We start from the raw sequence: 13,912 nt of genomic DNA, 5'->3' as shown, positions 1-13,912 counted from the left end.
CATCTGTTCAGAGAGGTCAGCTGATTATTGAGTCATTTTTTGGGGGGCACTGAAACCAGTATTGATCAAACAAGTGATCTAAAAAGACAAGAGTTGAAATGGGTCTGTGAAATGGAACTTCTCCTGTTACTATTTGTCAGAGAAAACAGTGAATCACCTTGATTGATCCATATCCGGGTAAAAGAGAATTGCTTAATTGGATCGTGACCATTCTGATGGTCATTTTGTCTGACCCTTGCCTGGGTTCTAGGATGCATCATGGAAGTCAAGTTTCATTGAGTTGTGACAATCACTCACATGAAAGAACATTTCTATGGAAGCAACTCAACAAGGATTCATGAGTCAAAGGCTGTCTGATGACTGTCTCACCTACTTCGTAATTAGTCTGAACAATAGTTTAAAAGTTCTGAGTTTCAACATGGGATTTTCTAAGCCTGGGGTTTGGGAATTGACTTTCCAGAATTGTGCAACACAAACACACATTTGCGCATAGTTGGGGTTAAGTTTAGATTTAAGTTGTTATATTATTAATAAGTATACTGTTTTAAAAATAACACTGTCTTGGTGAATTTCTATTGTTGTGGGTCTCTGTCATAACAAATTGGGAACTCATCCAGGATCTAACCAAAATTGGAGCTTATTAATCTATTGATTTTCAATTTTTTTGCTTAAATTTGTTTTTGAAAGCCAATTAATAGGCTTGTGTGTGTGTGGGGGGGGGGGGGGGGAACAGCATCAATGGATATTGATAGGTGTTTGGGACTGCCAACCTTTGCAGAGGGCAAAAAAGGATGAGTTGGTGGATATTGCCCAAAAGTTGGAACTTGTGGTGGTAAGACAGTCAATGAAAAAGGAGGACATCAAGAGAGCTATAGTTGACCATTATATAGCAGAAGGGAAGTTAAAACAATTTCTCAAGAGTAAATCCCTTGAGCAGTGTCATCAGTGGAACAAAGTGAATTAGAAAAACTCAGATTTGAGAGAGAAATAACAAAGGCAGTTTGAGTTAGAAAATATAAATTTAAGGAAGCAGAGGGAAAAAGAAGCAGAGAAACAAAGGCAGTTTGAACTAGAGTTAGAAAAAAATGTAAATCAGAGAAAGCAGAGAAACAAGGAGTTTGAAAGAGAAGTGAGGAGATCCACCTTCTGGTCCTCATGAGAGGTTTATGACTAGTAGGGAGGTGAAGTTAGTTCCTCCATTTAATGAAGCTGAGATTGATAAATGCTTCCAGCATTTTTAGAAAGTTGCTGAGTTTAAAATGTCTAAAAGACCATACATTGGTCCCTCATGTTACAAAGCGTGATTAAAGCAAAGGCTCCACATGCTTACTCTGCCTTTACTAATCAACAACCTGATGTTTATGAGACTGTGAAACAAGCTGTGCTTAAGGCTTACAAATTGGTTCCAGAAACTTATATACAAAAATTCAGGCATGTGAGAAAAATCAGTGAACCAGTCTAATACAGATTTTGCATATGACAAAACTGTGTACTTTGACTGAAGATGCTCATCAAAAGATACAAATGGTAATTGACAGATGGAAAGAGTTGAGAAAATTAAAAGGTGCATTCCTAATGATATATAAGCATGTTTAGATGAAAAGGAAGTGAAAACTTGGCAGGACATTTAAATTAGCAGGTGAGTATGCTTTAACCCACAATGTTAAATTTGTACCCAGTAGAACTTTCCAAAATGGTATTATGGACAATCCAAGTAAGTTAGAAAATAAATGAGGAAGTAGTGCTAGGGGTAAAGAAGAAGAGAAAGCAAGAAAAGGAAAAATCTTCAGATCCCCTTTGTCACTATTGTAAGAAATCTGGTTACGTGATAGCAAATTGTTCTGTGCTGAGAAAGAAAGGAGTCAGCGCCAGATGCCTGTATTCAAGGGATGAAATACACAGAAATAAAAAAGGTTCCAGACCTGCTGTATCATTAAGGAGGAATTCAAATATTTTGTGTCAGAGGGTATAGTTTTGTTAAAGGGTCACCACAAGTGACAGTAAAGATCCTTCAAGATACTGGGGTTGCCCAGTCACTTGTGTTAGACAGTATTTTGGAGTTTGGCAATAATGGTGAAATAAACTTGATTCAAGGTGTGTGTGTGTGGGGGGGGGGGGGGGGGGGATCCAGAGTTGAACTTTGCAGAAAATAATGTTGAAATCAGAATTAGTTAATGGACCTGTTACGATAGGGATCACATCAAGTTTACCAGTGGAAGGGGACTCGTTGTTATTAGGAAATGGCCTTGCAGAGGGTAAAGTTGTCCCTGCAATGAGGGGCCAGTCATCGATGAGACAGACAGATTCTGATTATATATCCAGTTTGTGCAGTGACACAAGCTATGGCAAAGAAGCTTGCCAGTGCAGACGGTGCTGTGCAGACTGATTTAAAAGAATCTGTGATAATGCACAACAGCACTCAGGTTGTAATAACCTGCCAAAGACTTTACATCTTTCTTTACTGTACAGTGTTTTGGTGTATAAACCTGAGAGTAAGGATTTGTCGTTATCCCAAAAAGAGTTTATAGAGGCAGAGCAGTGACCTTCATCTTAATGAACTGAGAGACAAGTCTCTCACTGATGATGAAATTAAGAAAGTGCCAGTTGGATATTATTTCAAGGAAGGCGGGTTGAGGAGGAAGTGGAGTCTACCTGATATGCCTGCCAGTGAAGAATGGGCAGTTGTTCACCAGGTTGTAGTTCCTAAAGCCTACAAGGATGAAATGTTAACTGGTGGTCATCTTGGTGTAAAGAAAATTATGTATCACATTATGAAACAATTCTACTGAGCTAATTTAAGAAAAGATGTTGGGACGTGTTGCCGGACATGTCACATTTGTGAGGTTGAGGGTAAACCTAAACAAGGTCCCCGAGTGGCTCCTTAAAAACCTATTCCTGCTTTTGGCAAACCCTTTTCTAAAGTTATTGTGGATTGTGTTGGCCCATTGCCCAAGTCAAAAACTGGGAATCAATATTTGTTAACTGTCATGTGTACAGCCTCCAGGCTGACAGAAGCAAGGCCTCTTAAAAATATTAAAGCTAAAACTGTATTGCGAGCTCTTGTAAAGGTTTGCCTAGAGATCCACCAGACCAGGGAAGTAATTTTATGTCGGGACTGTTTCAGCATAGTTTACAAATTGGGAGCTAAACAGATCATGCCATCTGCGTAGCATCCAGAATCTCAAGGGGCCTTGAGAGATTCCTTTTGACTCTAAAAACCATAATGAAGACCTATTGTTTTAAGAATGAGAAGGACTGGAATGACCATTTGCTTTTGTTTGCAGTGAGGGAGTCTGTACAAGAATCATTAGGCTTCAGCCCTTTTGAGCTGGTATTTGGACATCAAAATAGAGGACCTTTAATGTTGTTGAAGGAACAATAGGTTAAATAAGGATGTGCAGCTGAATTTGTTAGATTATGTTTCAAAGTTTAAAGATCGCTTCCAGAAAGTGTGTGAACTAGCTGAAGAGAATTTGAAAACAGCTCAAGGTAAAATTAAAGTCTGGTACAATAAGAACTTTTAAACGAGGTGATGAAGTATTAATTCTTTTCCCCAACAAATACTAATCCTCTTAGGGCAAAATTTTCAGGTCCATATGAAATAGATTGGAGATGTAAAATGCAGTTGCCATGTCAACATGTTAAAAACTTATCTTGAGAATTTTATTTTTGCAAGAAGTAGCTTTCACCAGAGGTATTGGTTGTTGATAAACCTGAGGAGTTGAGAGATCATGAGATGATACAAGATGGCCCTTCTGAGGGTCACTTCAAACAAAACATTGTCTAATTCAAGTATTTTACAGAATTTGGAAGATAAATTGGCCCATCTTCAGCCCCAGGAAAAAGAACAAACAAAACAGCTGTCTTGGTGAATTTCTTTTGTTGCTGGTCTATGATGTAACAAGATGAACACCAGAATACTCTCTTTTGGCAGCATTCACTTTCTAGAGTAATTTCACACTCAACTAATGGCATTCTTTAAAAACCAAAAACAGCATGGGAATGTTTGAAAATTTCAATCTAAATTTATCCTTCCATTTCAATTTTTAAACCAGATTTTCAGTTAATTTGGATATTCCTCCTTATAAGTAGAATTAAAACTCTTACTCAGAACTTATTCTTTCTATAATACACACCTAACACACAAAATGGATCTCAAGATACATATTAAGCATGTATTTTAGAAATTACGTCCAAAGCAAGGATTTTTTCAAATCAAATTTTGATGACAAATATCTTTCTGACCCTTCAATATACGTAAGCTTAACAGCCCAAATTTACACAGCATTGGTCAACAAATTTACAATGAGAAAATAAATACAATTATTCTCCCTTTAATGCCAACTAAGAAAACAGAGCCAAATACAGCATGAGAAAGGAGTGATCTTCAAGAGTCCTAAGGATCCTTATGCCTATCTGAGCATGTAGATGGCACCTCTACAAAGTCTTGGCTGAGAATTAGCCTCTGCATCCCCTTATACAAGATATAATTCAGAGAGAGGTCATCCCTAACATGAAGACTTCAATTTACAAATTCTTCCCAAAAAGACAACTGGACCACTAAAGACATTCCCTTTCATTCTGAAGTTATACAGACCTCCTTCATGCCTTCCAGAAGTTACTTCTACTATTTCAGAATATATAGTTCAGTCCCTGAAGTTTGTATTGAACATAAAAAGGAACATCTCTTCCAAGTAATCTTGCTTTTCAGTGTCATCATTAACAAAAATTCAATTGTGAAGCTTGTCATTCAAACAAAGTATAATAGAAAAGGTTTTTCCTCAGTTAAAGAGGATAAGCATGAATATAGAGCCTTACAGAACAGAAAGACATTTAACATGTAGAAGAATCAGATTATCCAATCACAGGCAAGTCAAAATAATTAGCTTGAATACAAGATGAATACACATACATTTTGCTCCCTCTGCTGGAAGGTTTAAATCATAGGACATTGAATAAAAATAGGCCCATCTTCACTTATCAAATAACCCATCAAGTTGCTGAATACATTAATGAATAACTGTGAAGAGCCATTATATGACATTTAGCGACCAGCATCAATCACAACATGGATAAAACTGTAGAGCCTAAGAAATAATTTAATAATGGTAAAGATGTTTTACAAAATTGAAACAGTTAAAACAGTTGGTTATTTCACAATATACTAAAACTTTGGCTTAGCAAATAATTGTTCCAACCTAAACACCTCAAACTAACAGCAACTTTGCACATAAAAAGTCAACCTCCAATTTTTGCCATTGCACACAAAAAAAATCTGACCTGCTCCTCCCCCTCCCACTAAAACTATATTAAACATAATGCTGCTAAAAACATAGAAGCTACTACCTTGAAGCATCCTGTGGCCAAACACTCTTACCAACATGAGCTACCTAGTTAATAAAAAGTGCACTTGAAAATAGGCACTTGAACAAGTTAGATGGCATTCAGTGATTAGACAACATGCATTCTAAAGCAAAACATTTTTTTTAGGAAAACTGGGAAAAGGCATTCTGAAAATGGAAATTTCTGAAGTTTTTTTTATACAATTTGGTTACTAATATTTAGTATATATGCAGGTTCTGTCAGGCTTTAAGTGTCAAGCAGTAATTGTTTTTAAAACAACTAAAGTCTATGAATCTGAAATAAAAACAGAAAATGCTGAAAAGATATGGTCAACCAGACAGCAGCTTTAGAAAGTCAAAAATTAATATTTCAAATCAAGAGACCCTCAAGAGGCAAATATAATAAATATCACATCTCAGCACGTGAATATTAGCATAACACCAAATAAATCAGGATCAAATTTAAACGAGGACTACATTTGAGTTCACAATTTCACAGGAAATTATAATTTGTTCAAATGTTTTATGAATCATGAACAATTTATGATACTCAATATTGCCATTTGGTCAAAGTACCCACCCTTAATCTTACCTCCAGCATTTGGCCTGTAAGACAGGAATACACTATACACTTCTTGTTGCTTTATAAATACAATAGTTTCTACCTTTACCAGCAATTCAGCCAGTTTCAAACCCCTACCATTATAAATCCTTTCTAATCTTAACCACTATTTTTAATCTGTGCTCTCTGATTTTTGTCTCACTATCTTCCTCCTCTCCCCCACCCCACCAATAAGGGAAATAGTCTACCTAATCGACCCATCTTCAATTCTACCTAAAGAAAACAATCTCAGCCCAGTCTTCTCTCCAAGTTCATGTCCTAGTAACATCCTCTTAAATCTTCTCTGCAACATTTCTAGTGCAATCACATACTCCAAGGTCCCTGTTCCTCCATATTTCTCAATATCCTCCCACTTAACTGCACATTTCATCACCCTGTTGCTTGGCCACAAATGCATTATCATCACAAGTTTCTGATTATATTTCATTTGCCATTTTTCTGCCCAATTAATCAGATCATTAAATCTTACATAATAGTTTTTCTTCCTCCCTGCTTTACTTAATAGCCAAAAGCTGGGACCTGAAGCAAATGTTCTGCTGGAAAAATTCAGCAACATCTACAAGAGGCAAAGGGGTGGGTGTCATTTCAACTCAAGACCTGATATTTTTGACCCAAAACATCAATCATACCTTTGCCTCCAGCTGTGCTTGACCAGCCAAATTATTCCAGCAGTTACTTTTTCCTCTATCTGGTCTCCTGCATCTCCATACAACTATACTGCAAATTCTCTTTAAGGTGTGCCTTCTCTTTTTGATAGGAATTCTAAGAGCCCCGCTCTGACTTTTCTTCCTCTTAACAAATTCGTTATTGATCCTGATGCTGGATGTTAATAATCTCTTGCTTCCACAGATATTGCTAGACCAACTGAATTCTTCCAGCAATTTAACTTTGAACTGTATGGCCAATTTTTCCATCATTGACAAGTTGTATACAACTTTGAATATCTGTCAATCTTTGTTCTTTGATTCAAATTTGGATCAAAATTGCACTCTTGAATCTCATGCAAATGTGCTTTTCTGACTAAAATAGAAAATGCTGGAAGTACTTAAAAGATCTTCAACTCAAACACTGACCATTTTACTCCCACAGATACTGCTTGACCAGTACTGAAAATACTTCCAGCATTTTTGTTTTTGTTTCTGATTGCCAGCACATGCAGTGTTTTTTGACAATAACTTTTCAAACCTGTCTACTGTGTGGCATTTTAAATTTAGACACTTTCAGCTCATGAGCACATGCTGTCCAATTACACCCAATTGTCCTACAACCCCCTGTACGTTTTGAAGGTGGGAAGAAACCCATGCAGATAAAGGGAAAACGTACAAACTCCTTACAAACAGTACCGGTTTCAAACCCTGGTCGCTGTAAAGGTGTTGCACTAACTGCACCGCCCTTTAATTAAAGGATTTTACTAAATTACTTACTTTATCCAAGATAGGAAACAGTCTTATGGCCCAAAGTCCATGCAAGTGCCCACAAAACCAACTCACCAATTTCATTCATCCTCTTGCTTCCCAGTAGCCCCTTCATGCTATCATGCTCAACTCTCTTCCCACAATTCTTTTGCCACTCAGTTAATTTAAGAGGCAATTTGCAGTGGCCAATAAACCTACCAGAGAACTTTGGGATGGACGTAAAAGCCTGCCATAGAAGTCAAAAAATACTCATAGTCACAAGCATTACCAGTGCTCAGATCCAACCCATCACCTAAAGCTCAGAGACTTCAGCCCATCGTCAAATGTGTTGTTCTCATAGAACTCCTTAAAATAAATTCAACCAAATAGAGGTTTATCTTTATCTCACTTTTAAAACAACAGTTTAATATGAGCAGCCCTACACCTCTCCTGTAACCAAAATGATGATAAAATGAAGAACCTCAACAATTTTCTCCTTGCTTTTTTTTAAATATAAAAACTGGCTTTTGATAAAATTCATCGAGACCTGGCAATTTATCTACTTAAGGGTATTAAACCCCTCAATATTTCCTTTACTTAGCCCATCCAATATTTCACACATTTTCTACTTAACATTAGCTTTATCCTCCTCTTTTGTTAAGCTGTAGTCATTAAGACCATCAGCTACATTATTTTGGCCCTTAACAGACACTACTTTTTCCTGACTGATCCTCTTAATGTACTCAAATCTACTTGATTTTCTATTTTTCAGGTCTCCTCTTTGGCTTTTCTAATTTATTTTTCATTCCGAGACAACCTATATTATTCAAAGCTTACTGTAATATTAAACTCTTTTTATGCCATTTTCTATCCCCACAGCCTTCATCATTCAGAGAGCTTTGGATTTGGCAATCCCAATTGTGAATATGCAGAGCAAGATGCTGTACCAATGTCATTCAGCTCTCCATCTGCTTAGAATCACATTACAGTAATTCCAAACAGAGCATTCATTACTCAAGGTGTTTGAGTCTGTAACCATTAAGGAAAATTTTCAATAATCTTCTGTATTTATACAATTAAGGATGTAATTATTAATAAATGCAAATGTTCCTTCAGCTAGTTACATCTTATGGCAGATATTCCAATATCACAAAAACTTAGATGTGCTAGCATCCTTCATTTTCAGATTGAATCTATTTGCCAAGGACAATTCAGAAAACCTTCAAATGATCACAAGCATGGTCCTAAAGAGAAGCAAATCAAAACCTCCAATATCAACGACAGAGTTAATCAAAGAAAACTGCACAGGTACAAGCCAAATAGCCTAAAAATTAACTAAACTAATCCCACTTGACAGACTAAACTATGCACTTGAATTCATTTTGATGGCCTACAAGACCCACATTTTTTCCCCAAAAAATGGCTCAATAAATATCCCCAGGACTTGTATGCGAAGTATAAAATCTGGAAGGCTAATGTTTACCCAGACACCATTGGCTATCACTAGTTGTACCTAGTCTAACTCCATAATGCTGTAATATTATTTACTCAAATATCATTACTATTACCTACTACTACAAAAAAGGGATTATTGTAAAAATTAAAGCTGGATGTTCTGAGACGAATATCTTTGTTTAGTGCCCAACTTTAAAAAGTTAAGCAGTAACTGTTTCTGAGCTCATATGTGTATTACTGTCTATTTATGTCATACCTGCCAATAAATCTTATTTTTACATTGAAACATCTTTTAGTTTTTTTTTAAAACTTGAAATTAGGGTGATAATGGTGAGTAATGTGGACAGTGATCCTAGTTACTGTATGGCTCACTAGCACCATCGTCATCTATCGTTGAGCACTGAAAACTCCTAGTCATGCTAATGAGCCATTGCCATTTTGTGTATTTTATATTTATCACAATAAGGGCATCAAACAACAATAACAGAAATACAAACGCATGGTGATAGCAGTGGAAGATTTTACCGTGAAGATGGCTACAGGAGGAAAGTGCTTAAGATATACGATTGGATACAAACTAAAAGTGGTAAACTAAGCTGAGGAGCATGGTAAGAGAGCAGCTGCAAGTTTTTGGAGCATCGCCTGCAGCAAAAATGATACGAGAATGGAGAAAGTAAGAACAACAGCTGCAGACTGCTAAAACAGGTAAACGTAACCTTCGTTGCCCACCCCAACATAGGCCAGAACTTGAGGAGTTAAAAAAAACTGGGTGATAAATGAGACAAATTCAGGGAAATGATCAGGAGATTAGGAGAACAAGGGAATCAAGGGTTTTGCAAGAACAGAAAGATGGTGTCACCAGTTCATGGGGTTTATCAATGCGTACAAAAACGTCATTTGCACAGAAAATGCCAGCAGATTATGAAGACAGCAGGAAGGGTGAAGACAGCAGGAAGGGCGAAACATCCCACCATTCCACAGGTGTGTGTAGATGAAGAAATCTTGGGAAAATGTAAGAACTGAAATTATTGTGAAGGCTTTTATCTGTTTTTCATAGCTTGTTTCTATAAAATGTTTTCTGCTATAGCTATGTTGCTTTTGTTTTCTCCTGTAAATTAAAACAGTATTGTTAAAAATTCTTTTGCCCTAGTCGCATGTTTTGTCGAAGTTTTTTTTCTGGTATACTGTTGCTACATATTTCAATAGCATTAAATGCTTACGCATAAATACACTAAAAAAATTCTTAATATTCCCTGCTGAAATGTTGGGGAGGAGGGGCTTATATGCCATCAAATACAGTTGCTGAGGATTTCTACTTCCACCAACCTTTCAGGCAATGAGTTTCTGTTAATCATTCAGTGAAAAAAAAAATTCAACCTCACCCAATCCTATGAATGGCATACAATTCATATCACCTAGTTATTAACATTGAAAGAAAATCCATTGTACATCACATCTAGACCACAATTTTATGCCTTATTTAAATTTCCGCTGTTTGCTTTGTCTCATAGCAAATAATCTTAATTTAGGCAATCTCTCCTCTTAACTACCATCAGAAACTAGCAGCATTCTCATAAATTGCCTCTGCAATACCATCATATCCTCTCTTCAGTATGGCTACCAGATTTGTAAAGTACACCAACTGAGATATGATTAAATACACAGTTCTAACATGATCTCTTTGCTTTTACTTTCTATGTCTCAACCAAAGTATCCAGTAGGTGAAAATATTTTTAAAATACTGTTGCTGGAAATCTATCATTAAAACAAGATGCTAGCTATACCCAGCATCTGTGGAAACGGAAACAAGAGTCTGTGTTTTGGATCTTTTTCCACAGATGCTTACTAATCTGTCAAGTCCTTCCATCATTTTGTGTTTGCTAAAGTATCCAGTACTTTATATATTCAATTTGCTAATACTGATTAATCATCTATAACTTTTCTTCTGAAATATCCTCACTTACAACATTGCTGTATTTTGTTGAAATGTGCCAAATAAAGATCAATAAATTCATTTCCAGAACTGTAATCCTGAATTATGAAAGATTGAGATTTAAACTCAAGTTAAAAAGTACATCAATAAGGGACAGAATATTATTAATATTTTTTTATTAAATGTACTGACGAATCACAAAACTAAAGGATTTCAACAAGAATAAAAGTATCATTTCAATCTTCTGAAATCTCTGTTTTAAGAAATTAGGCCTCCAGACACTTGCCTTTAAGGAGTTTTGCACCATTCATATCCAAAGGTCTAATGTTTAATCGCCTGTAATCATAGTAATATCAGCTGATCGCAAACAGAACATGGCAATTTTGTCTGAAAACTGCTATTAAATTGGTCTAGATTATTGACTCTGCACTTCAGGAAAATATGGAATTGCCATCTACTGCAATATAATATAAATAGTGTGTTTTGGTGCCCAAATTCAGTGAGGTGGGGAAGAAGAGACAAGGGTCATAACCGATTATTCGCAATACCAAAATAAACTCCTAGAAAAAGTGCATTCATAAAAAATAACCAAAAATAAGTATATTGCTTTATGCCTTGATCAAACTGCTCTTTTGCTTATTTTCTGAAAATATTATTCTGCCCCCCAATAACAAATATTTTGAGCAACTAAGAATTATTCCCATACAAATGATTTTGGGTTTCATCACTGCATTTATGACAATCTCAAATATTGTTCTAGTACCAGCTTCCAAGATTTAGGATGTGAAAAGTAGAAAGGTTTCCAAAATTGACACCTCTCTAATGTTAATGAAAGTATAGCATAATATATAGAATTTCTAGGGAAAGGTTCAAGCCTGTGAAATCATCTGCCAAATTCATACATACAAGTCAACTAACTAACTATATAAAAATAAAATAAGTTAATCATGCATATGTATTGTTTGTCTGTATTTAAGTTATGTCTGGTTGTATGTTCGCATGCTTTGCACCGAGAACAAGAGAAGGCTGTTTCATCAGGTTGTACGATCAGGTGGCAATAAACTTGACTTGATTGAATACTTTCAAGATGTCCTCATCTCCATTTCACAGCAAACCCAAGATGCTGGTCGAAAGCAGTTTGTTAAAATTCAGAAATCTGTCCGTTTCTGCATTCGAAGCCAATTAAGTGACATCATGAAGAGTAGAATGGAGAAAGTATGATCTTGTCTTTAAAAAGATAATTAAGCAGTTCAAGATTATATACCTTCTTAAAAATTAATCACAAATATAGTCAAGGAATTTATAGATATTACAATACAATTAATAATTTTATTACATTATCAAATTGTATTCATTTAGTTTTGATGTCTTGGTAGGTAACTATTTTTATTTGCAGCCTATCATTTCAAGATGTTTACCTGCTGCAGCAACTCTTCACCAATTATAAACAATCCATAAAAGCTCTTTATTCTTACAATGTTGCCTCCCACCACACTTTTACGGTACTTCAACCTGTCCTCAAATGAAAACGTTATTTTTACTGTGGTAATGACCTTAAGACAACATACATATACACACAAGGAGTAAAGGGGTTTTGACACTTCACTTCACAAAAATTAAAATCATGAAGTCCTTTAACATGTTACTCATGTTGAAAGTTCCATGTTTCTGAAGTATCTTTTTCTAATGCCAGTCACTAACCACAACATTAGTTAAGATTTGTCTCAAAACGTTATCACTTCTCGTTAACAGGAAGGACTGTGTGCAACCAGTTACACTTTCTGCAAAACTGTACGATTACCTGCAGTAAATAATACAAACTGCTCCATTCAACTCCGTAAAATGGGTTATTTTAAAACACTGCCCAAAGGGGCTTTTTCATTTTAAACGGCAAAAAACCTAAATTACTCAGATTTCAATCTTAATCAAGTTATAACAGTATACTAAAATGAATCAGACAAGTACTGAAGTCCTGGACAGAAAAAGGTTTACTAAGAATTCACCAAATTAAAAAGCAAACTTTAACCCCCCCCCCCCCCCCCACCCACCCACCCCCACCAACTGCAAAGCATGAGTCAAGGTAGACCAATAACTCCCACCCCCTCCCAAAAAATCCCCTATTTACACTGGTCGAGAAAAAAAATCAGTTTGCATTTAATGACCCGACGCTTGCAGATGGTGAATGGCAAATGAATTCCCCCCTTTTAAGATGCACCTTTGCACACACGGGCACCCCAAGGAAGAGGCACGAACTGGCGTGCAAGGGCGATGCATTTTGTTTTAAAAAAAGAGCTGGGCTGAATTTGCATCAGGAACATGATGGCGGTCGCTGGAGGAAAGCCCGCCAAACAGGTGATTAGAAATGCAGAAGGAACCAGGGTGCAACTCTCGCCCAGGGCAACGGAACGCTCACATCTTCCACAACGCAAGTCTATGTTCTCAAAAGAGTGAAACTTTAAAGCGGATTCAAAGCGGTCTCTCTCTCCCTCTCTTCCCCCCCAACCCCCCCAAATCCAAAATCCGACCACCTCCCCTCCCCTCCCGGTGCCTGGATGTCAGATCTGTCACACAGGCCGGCCCTCATCCACACCAGCTTCGCACTCGCTGAGGCTTCCCCCACTTCTGGGAACGCTCCATCTATTCCATATCCGCGTCTATTCCGCAAAAGGACTCTTTTTATTAAAAGAAAACCGCGCTCTCTCCCTCTTTAAAAAAATTACCTCACTGCTGCTGCTCTCTCCGAAGAGGTCCTGGAACTTGTGGAGGTTTTTGCCGATGGCGGCAGAGACTGGTAGTGCGGCGTCGAATCCATGTTTAAAATCCTTTTTCAAGCCCAGGATACGAGAGCGTCCTGCTTTTTTCCAGGGCCGAGCTGGGAAACGAGTCCGAGCTGTGTGCGCCATTTTAGGGAGTCTGTTGGTGTGGGGGGGAGGAGGGGGTGGGGAGCCCCGCCGCCCCGCCATCTGAATTACGCAGCAGCCGCGCAGCTGCCGTCGCCGGAAGGCAAGTGGCACATTCACGTTCCCGGGACCGGAGGGAGGCGCCGCAGGGAAAACACGGGCCAAGTCTGCTCACCCTGCCATCTGAATAGCCCAGCCTTCAAGCCACGGACTGTTGAAATTGCATTATCCAGGATTCCAGGGCCAAAGTAGGAGGGTCTTAATAG

At 37.3% G+C, this 13,912-nt stretch overlaps 1 protein-coding gene across 7 annotated transcripts in view; it reads right to left on the bottom strand.

The window, feature by feature from the left end:
• kmt2a (lysine (K)-specific methyltransferase 2A) overlaps positions 1 to 13,652 on the bottom strand; it is a 143,995-nt gene extending 130,343 nt beyond the window's left edge. For all 7 annotated transcript variants that reach the window (XM_069894772.1, XM_069894774.1, XM_069894773.1 and 4 more), the window contains exon 1: positions 13,467 to 13,652. In XM_069894772.1, the coding sequence (XP_069750873.1) occupies positions 13,467 to 13,649 (183 nt within the window). In that variant the 5' untranslated portion in view covers positions 13,650 to 13,652. The remainder of the gene's footprint in view (positions 1 to 13,466) is intronic.
• Between the last annotated feature and the right edge of the window lie 260 nt (positions 13,653 to 13,912).

Source organism: Narcine bancroftii, chromosome 8, assembly GCF_036971445.1.
Source record: "Narcine bancroftii isolate sNarBan1 chromosome 8, sNarBan1.hap1, whole genome shotgun sequence".
Lineage (NCBI taxonomy): Eukaryota > Metazoa > Chordata > Chondrichthyes > Torpediniformes > Narcinidae > Narcine > Narcine bancroftii.
Note: the sequence above shows the minus strand (reverse complement) of the source record. Positions and strands in the feature narration are given on the sequence as shown.